The sequence below is a fragment of the Manis javanica genome, chromosome 1 (genome assembly GCF_040802235.1).
Source record: "Manis javanica isolate MJ-LG chromosome 1, MJ_LKY, whole genome shotgun sequence".
Taxonomy (NCBI): domain Eukaryota; kingdom Metazoa; phylum Chordata; class Mammalia; order Pholidota; family Manidae; genus Manis; species Manis javanica.
Genome location: NC_133156.1, coordinates 178,118,057 through 178,126,606, shown reverse-complemented (window position 1 = coordinate 178,126,606; position 8,550 = coordinate 178,118,057). Strand labels below are relative to the sequence as shown.

The 8,550-nt window shown below is 41.3% G+C and overlaps 1 protein-coding gene across 1 annotated transcript; it reads right to left on the bottom strand.

Annotated features, from left to right (window-relative positions):
* Positions 1-1,520: 1,520 nt before the first annotated feature.
* LOC108410355 (uncharacterized protein C2orf78-like) lies at positions 1,521-5,833 on the bottom strand. The gene is made up of 3 exons (XM_073216096.1): positions 5,827-5,833; positions 4,968-5,654; positions 1,521-4,178 (listed from the first exon to the last, which is right to left on the bottom strand). Exons 1-3 carry the CDS (start codon positions 5,831-5,833, stop codon positions 2,305-2,307), a joined length of 2,568 nt encoding a protein of 855 aa, XP_073072197.1. The 3' UTR covers positions 1,521-2,304.
* Positions 5,834-8,550: the final 2,717 nt, after the last annotated feature.

Genomic DNA, 8,550 nt, shown 5'->3' with positions numbered 1-8,550 from the left:
CGATTAGAAGTAGGGAGGTAGTAATCCAGACAGGAAAAAACAAGTCCTTTCCTACAAGACACCAGGTAGTCACAGACCTACGCTTTGCAGGCGTAAATAAAAAAGTATAGTTTTAAAATTTAATTTCTATATAATGTTTTTAAATGATGGCCTAAGAAATACTGTGGCATACTTGGAGAAATCTTAGACTTGAGTCTGGACTTTGTTCTGTTTGCCTGCTGGGTAGCTTAGACTTACATATTTCCAAGTCTTGCTTTTCATCACAAAATAGGGGCAGAGCTGTTCACATGGGTACTGGCCTGGGCACAGGGGCCTGTGGCGTGTGGGGAGCAGACAGTGAGAGGAGGAGGGGAAGCACCTTGGGGCCTGGAAGGGAGTGCTACAGAAGGTGTTCTTTTTTTTTTTTTTTAGAGGGCATCTCTCATATTTATTGATCAAATGGTTGTTAACAACTATAAAATTCTGTATAGGGGACTCAATGCACAATCATTAATCAACCCCAAGCCTGATGCTCAACAGTCTCCAATCTTCTGAAGCACAACGAACAAGTTCTTACATGGTGAACAAGTTCTTACATAGTGAATAAGTTCTTACATGGTGAACAGTGCAAGGGCAGTCATATCACAGAAACTTTCGGTTTTGATCACGCATCATGAAGTCAGATACGATTATTTGTTTGATTTTTATACTTGATTTATATGTGAATCCCACATTTCTCCCTTGTTATTATTGGGAGCTGTTCTTTTTCAGCATCAAAAGTGAATGCCTCCCATTTGTGTCACTCAAAACCAAATTTCATTCTTCTTCTAGCCCGTTTTTTTTTTTTCTACTCCCTTTTCCTGTACTTAAATCAATGACTGATGAGCACTCTCTATGAAGACAGATGGCTTTATCTCAGTATGGTTAAGCTGTTCAGACCTGACCAGGCCTTCTCCCGTCTATACCCTTGCGTCTAACTGGGGGCTCTTCACAGTTTCCCAGAGACCGTGAATTTTGACTTTTATTAGATAATTCTTTGTAGTATGTTCCTAAACACAAAATCACATTCCTCTTCTGAGTTACTCCTTCTCGGGGTAGTGGTAGTGTTGTGTGACTAAGGAATGTCACTCTCCAGAAAGGCGCATCACTTGTTGGTAGTGTGTCAACGTGACTTTAACTCTATTCCCTGTTGTACAGACAAACTTATTGGCGTCCACTCTGCCCATGGTGTAAACAGGCCTGGCTACCTCATCTGCAGGTGAGTTGCCAACCTCGAGAGGCAGACCCTGTTCCAGTTGTTCGGTTTACAAAAGTAATGTAAGCTGGTTGCAGAAAATCAGCATAGAAGCTTATGAAGGAGAAAGCAGTCCTATCCCCACCCAGAAATACCACTGGTCATCATTTAACCTGTTTTTTCACACTTTAAAAATGCAGACATAAGCATATACATGTACTTTAATGGTATGATATTTATTTACTTATTTATTTTGAGAAGGGATTTTATTTTTTATTTTTATTTAAAAATTTTTAATCAAAGTATAGTTGACATACTAATTTCAGGTTAATGGTATAATATTTAGACATCCTGTTTTATAATTTAGTGTATGGCAGATGTCTTTCTATAAAAGTCTTTGGAGATCTCATTCTTTTTTAAGGTTGCATTGCTCCTTCGCTTACTGATGAACATAAGAAAGTCATACGTTGTTGATATTATAAAATACTGAAGTAACGAATATTCCTGTATGAACATCTTTGAATACATATATACTATCTTCTCAGAGACAATTTCACTCGGAATGGAATTTCTGAATCAGAGCAACCCTTGTGTTTTTGTGGATGTTGCTGCACTGTGCCAATTTATGTTCATTCAGAAAATATGTATTAGGCGTCTTCTTTGTGTAAGCACTGTGCTGGGTGCTGGCAAAAAGACTTGTGAGACTTTGTGGGCAGAGAGACTTGACCAGCCTTCTCTGAATCCTACCAGTCTAGAGAGGGACTAGATACTCGAGAATCACATGGTTGCCTGTAGAATTACAACCCGAACAAGTGTGGACAGGTATATCTACATGTGAAAACTTATATCTATGTGTGGAAACATATCTATCTATATCTGTCTACTTGTGGAAACATATCTATCTGTCTATGTATGGAAACTTAAATCTATCTATGTGTGTAAACTTATATCTATCTATATCTATCTACATGTGGAAACATATCTATGTGTGGAAACTTTTAGCTATCTATATCTATCTATCTACATGTGGAAACTTATATCTATCTATCTGCATCTGGTAACCAAAGTGGCACCAACAATCCTATCAGCTCTTACATTATTATATAGCCATGTGAGTCAGCAATTTCCATTTCCTTTTCCCTTTCAATGAAAAACTGTATTTTCCCCAAGGAGGTGTATTGGGCAGCATTCTCACGCTCTTGTTGAGCCTGCCTCTTCATAGCCTCCCGCTCTGGCCTCTGCTGTTCTGTGATGGGCTCTGACACTTCTGGCCCAAGAATTTCAGATATCCTCCATGGACGTGGTATGAAGAAGTAGACCTCTCGGTTTACGTACGGGCTTTTAGGCTTGGGTGGAGGCTTGTTCTGGGGCACAGCAGTGGGAATGGGCTCCTTCTGGAGAGAAGTGCAAGGTGATATTCTGTAGGGTACAGGTCTAGAAGCAGCGGACTGGGTGACACTAGGCTGGGTAGACTTGGTCAGGTCTCGTTGGGTTGAGTTGGTCGAGACTGGACCCAGAGATGAGCAGGCAAGATCTGTTGAAGATGCAGGAGCTTGCTGGGATGAATCGACTGCAGTAGACTGAGCTGCATTTGTAGAGCCAGGCTGGGTAGAGGAAGCCAAAGCTGGCTGGTCTGAGGCTGGAGACCGTCGCCTACAAGGAACTTGGCAAACTGGAGACCTTTCCTCCATCAGAAGAGGCAAAGGCACCAATTTGAGCTTCCCAGGAGGTGGCAGTTCACTCTGAGATGGAGATGGACACTCTTTTTTGACACTGCCATCTGGTTTCTGGGCTTTGACATGAGTTTTCTGAAGTCTTTTACCCTCACGTAGAGTATTCAGCCGTGGTTTGGTGGCCAGGGGTGCCTGGGGGTCTTTGGAGTTCCTTGAATTTCCCAAGTCCGGGGAAGAAGAGAATCGAGGTTTCTTATCAATCTTCTTCCCCAGTGCATGAAAAACCTGCACAGACTCCAGCATATGCATGCCTAGCCTGCTTAGAGGTGTTTCAAAGTTCTCTTGGCTGAGCTCAGGTTCATCTTTCTTCCGCTTCATCCTGGGGATGGTTGGCTTTTTTTGTGCTTTGACTTTGTTTCCAGACTGCTCACCCTCTTCAGCTTTCTTGGAGTTCCTTTTTCTGGTTCTTGTGGTCTTCTGCTGTGCACAGCTCCTGGTTTTTCTGGTCCTCCTTGATGCAGTTATTGGAGATTTGCGTCTAGAACGCTTGGACTTGTTCACAGGAGCCTCATCAGCATCTGCAACATTGCAGATACTCAAGTCTCCCTCCGGTGCCTCTGGAGCACCACTGAAAGGCTCAGAGGCTTCACGACTGTTCTTCCTTGCTTGACCAGAAGACCTCTTTTTTGCACATGACCTTTTCTGCACCTGGTTTAATTCAGTGGCTCTGGTATCTTGGGTTTTGCTCACCTTGGGATCTTTGGAATGAATAACGTTTTTCAAGGAACTGAAGAGCTGATGAAGGTGACTGTCTCCTGCCTGGTCAGCAATGTTTGCAAAACTGCTGCTCGATTCGTTCTCATTTACAAGTGTGCTTTGGTCCTCAAGGCTCAGGCTGTTCTTCCCCAGATCAGTGTTTTTAGAATGAGGCTGCTTCTCTCGGTTGAGGGGATCAGTGCAGGCCAGGAGATGGTGAGTATCAGGGATGTTTATAGGAAGTAGTACATCACTGTGGTTTTCTACTGGGATCTGGGAGGCATCCAGAGGCTTCAAAAGCTTGTTTTTACTATCCTCCAAATTGTTATTCTGTGTTTGTTCCTGATTTTTAGCTGGAGGAAGTGCCAAGGGATTACCAGAACTCTGCACTGAAGCGCTCACTGAAATGCCCCCAACCTCAGGTGGTGGGTTACTCTCAAGTGTCTGGCTGTGTGGATGTTGTGGCAGACAAAATGTCTGGTTTGGAGGCTGCAAACCCCAGGAAGTCTGCATCCCTACAAAGGAACAAGGAAGAAGTCAGTCTTTGGTAAGTGAGATGCTTCTAGATGCAACACAGACACCATGCACTGCTCAACATGGACAAGACTTTTCTACTAGTTCTTAAAGAGTCATGGGCAGCACCCTGTGCTAGGAGATAGAGGGGGCAGCTGTTCTAGTTCTTACTGCTGATCATTTGATGTCACTTTGCTTGGTTTCCTTTGTACTTCATAGGACTTTTATAAGTCAAATAAAAAAGTAAAAATGATTTTTAAAATATGAAATGTTTTACAAGGCCTAGCAGTCGTATATGTAGTCTTCAATAATCCTGTCTACTTTCCTGAGAAGTTAAGCACATCTCACCCAATATACTAAGAGAGAGAATGGAGTTCTTCCTCATGAAATATATAAGCAAGCTCAGATTCATACCCTGCTTGTTTTGGACAAGATCCCAGAACAAAAGGTCTTAAATCCTGGTGTCAATTAAGAAAGTGAGGAAAAGTTAAACTGATACTAGCACAATAAGTGAAATGCCTTCCAAAAATCAGGACTAGATCAGGAAACGGGAGTTCCTTACAGTGTGGGAGTGTGCAGGGGGACTGATGAGCTAGGGCCGTGAGAAGCATGGTATCCCTTGGCGCGCTCTGTGTGCATGTGGCATAGATGGCCGTCACAGTGTCCTGCCTTCCCACCTCCATTAGGTCTGGAAATGAAGAGCACTGAGAGAGAGTGGTGGTTATTAAAGTCTCAGGACTTGAACTCTACCTATCTGACCTTTCTTTTGAATGCTGACCTTATTCCTCTCCATACTTGCTGTTTGCACTCACCTTGAAAACGTGTTTCTGTGATGGTTTGAGCAGACACGTAGTAGTAGATTCCAGATGTGGAGACTGGTGGTTGGGTACCTGCAGGCTGAATCTCCTGCAGTACCGTCATTTCTGGTTGAGGGGCAGAGGCCCTACTTCCTATATTTGTCACAGAGCCATAGGATTGCCAGCAGGGGACAAGTTCTCCAGATTGCAGAGTCCCCATTGTGCCTTGATTGTAATAATATATCTGGCTCCCTTGCTGGTAAGGATGTGACAGACTATGTCCCTGATTTAGCATCTGGGATGGTATTCCCTGAACAAGCCTGCCAGAAAGTGATGGATACACAGGGACCATGTAATTGGCATACGAAGTCTGAGCATACTGAGTTGCCATGCACATGGCTCTGTTCTGGTTAGTGACAGTCATAGTGAAGTCTCCAACTGAAGTGGAGATCTGGTGCTGGCTGGTAACTGCAGACCACATAGTTGTGCTGGAATGTTGGTAAAGGTAGGCAGTCCCCATGAGTGGCTGGAAAGAGGTGCCAGAGGCTGATGGCGGCAGCCATGTCGAACTGGCAGTGGGAGCAGAGACTCTGGAGAAATCACAGACTCTTCCTGTTAAGGAAGAAGCTGCATGGCTCACCACAGGAACAGAGAACTGCAGAGAATGTGAAGTTCCAAGTAAAGATGGATTTTGGAAATTTTCTGTAGGGAAAAAAAATCAGTGAGGTTGAAAATTCTGTGTCAGAGTAGCAGCATTACCTTAAAGTTGCTGCTGTCAGGAAGACTGTAATACCAACTCACTGGCGATAGCAAGAGTCAGTCCCTTTCTGATGGTTCTCAGTGCTGGAGCAGTTTGGTATCCTTCAGTACTCACTGCCCATGCTCCCAGCTTGGGCAGATGTGCAGAAGAACCAGGAGAGGGGTTACTAATGGTTCTCTAAGCTAGAAGCAACCTTCTCCCTGCCCTTCTTCCCTATGAGCCTGCATTAGTGTCTTCTCCTGTCTTATTTCCTAGAATTGAGCATTTTAGAACTGGTAGGTCCCTCAAGAACTTCTAATACTCTTGTTTTACAAGTGAGGAAACTGAGGCTTAGAGAGGTCAGATGGGCTTGTTCGTGTTCTTCCATTATGTTAGTGTCATTACCAGGTTACAGGACCCTAGGTATCCTGCCTTCCTTGCCAGGACTCTGCTCTGAGCAATACACTGCCCAGTACCAGGAGAAATAGAACTTTTCATATGGGCACCGCCCCCCCCCCTTTTTCTTGGTCCATTGGAAAATAGCACAGCTGCTCTCATTGTAATCCTCAGTGTCTCATTTTGCTTGTGCAGTTCACATGCTCTTACCCAGAGTTCACGTAGAGCTTAGTCCAGTTGGTAAATTTAAGGGGTCATTCTTACTCTCTTCAAGCCAGGTTTCTGATCCTCCCTCAAAATGACTACCTGAGAGTGAGTTTCTCAAAAAGTGCTTCTTGAGAGAAAAAACTTATTTAAACTCTGTGAGCTTTAGGTTATTCATCTATAAAGTGGTTATATAGTAACAATAATGACAGTAGTAATTCATACATGGATAAAAGTGATATTACATATGGTTTATATAGAGGAAAATATAAGTTCTGGAAAGATAATGAGAAAAATTATGAAAAACGTATCACAAAACTAAAAAAGAAATATGGAGATACTAATGGAAACTGGGGTATGTATGGACCAAGCATTAAGCATAAGTTCACTATTAGATGGAGTTCTGTATCATATGTGCAAAAGTATGAAAGTGAATATTGCCTACTGTTTGTTAGTGAGTACCTCTAACCAAAAAACAGCCCACAGTAGAAGGTGATTTTGAATGAATTCCTAGACAGTACATTCAGACAGAGAAGAAAATATCAGTAAAAAGTTGCATAAACAGCAGCAAAATGCAATAAATGTGCAAGTACAGGTAGCTACAATTTTTGTGGAAAAATATTTCAGTAAAAACTGAGGCAAAGCAGAGAGCAAGATCCTAAGTATAAAGGAATTCCATTATTGTGCTCTTTCATAGCTGTCTGACTATTAGCCAGTGAGTAACAGATATCAACCTAGTAGAAATATATATATTTCAATTAATATAATCACATAAGAGAAAAGAACACTTAACAAGTATCATCAAGGTTTTAATATTTATCTTAAAACCTACATCATAATCTTCAATGTCCAGGAAAATGTCCCCAAAGCCCAGAAAAACCATCATGGCTAGAATTAAATTTAATTTTTTTAATTTAGGAAAACCCAAAGGACTCCACAAAATTTTATTAGATAGATGTGGAATTAAAGTTGTGGGGCTTGATTTTTCCTTCTTAGAATAACTAATATCTAAAAGCAGATAATGGCTGTTTACTAGTGTGCTCTCTGTGTTAGGAAGAAAATAACTAAAGATAAAAAGCAGTCTTGACTTGGAACTTACTTATCACAAAAGCAGTTAGTCCTGACTCAAGTGAGGAGATAAAATTTTTTAAAAAGACTTAATTTTATTTTTAATAGGCAAAAAATCTACAATGTTTAAAAATCAGAATGACAAAGTAGTGAAAATTCTGTTTCCTTCACTCTCCTAGATAACCATTTTAGTTTCTTGTTTATAGGAAACATGATTTCTAAAACATACTTCTAAAATGATTATATTCAAAACTGTAAGGTGTCGTCTGTGGTTCACAGAGGCAATAGGGGAAAAACAAACAATTGGGTATGCCTGCTGACAAGCTCCTTGTTTCTGATGTGTGATACCCTATCTGGCCTGACTTCCCTTCTTAGTCCACTCATGGAAGCATTTGCTTAAATCAGCTGTGTTCTGCCCTGCTCTGAGCAGATTTCACTCTATGCTTCTGCTTTAATTTAAAATCTTTGATTCCTTCAACACTCCACTCAAACTACTCCTTTTTCTTTAGAGCCGCTCCATGCTTGCCTTCATTCTTATTTTTTCTCTACCTCTTGGTTCCTGTTGGCCTGTGCTGATGAAAACAATCTTCAGCTTCCTTCCTTTTGAATAGCCCAGTACTCTCTGTCCTCTCTCCTTACTTTCTCTTTTCACCTAGTTTAGATAGAACACTCCAAAATGTGTGGATAGTACTTTTTGAACATCATTAAATTAAAAATAGTTAATTTGAAACATTAGTGGAGGGAGGCCACTACAGATGATACATCTCAACATATACTGCCAGTTTTCTACATCACCTTGTTTTCTCTGTTTCTGTTGAAGCACTTTCAAGATACCTCTGATCTCATTTTCTACATGGGTGCCCTTTAAAACTCAATTTTGGGAAAGAAAGGGACCAGAGAGAACTAATCTGCCATCCTAATGTAACAGATGAGCAAAAAAACAGATTTTCTTGGAGAGTCAATGACTTGTCCAAAGTCACACAGCTAGTAAATGTCAAAGTCAAAACTGAAATTAGGTCTCCAGATTTCTAGTTTGACACTTTCCCCCATTATTTCATGCTATTTTAAATCTGTACTACATTTAGGGGCAAAAAAAATCTAGTGAAAATCTTTAAAAAGTTTCTTTCCTTACCAGACATGGTCAGAGAAGAAGAGGAAACAACAACTGTAGATACAAGAGATCAGGATAAT

What these genes read in the sequence shown, in the direction of transcription:
- LOC108410355 (XM_073216096.1), bottom strand. An exon ending in CACAGAAACACGTTTTCAAG is followed by an intron (nt 4,179 to 4,967) that starts GTGAGTGCAAAC and finishes CCAAAGACTGAC; the next exon opens with TTCTTCCTTGTTCCTTTGTA.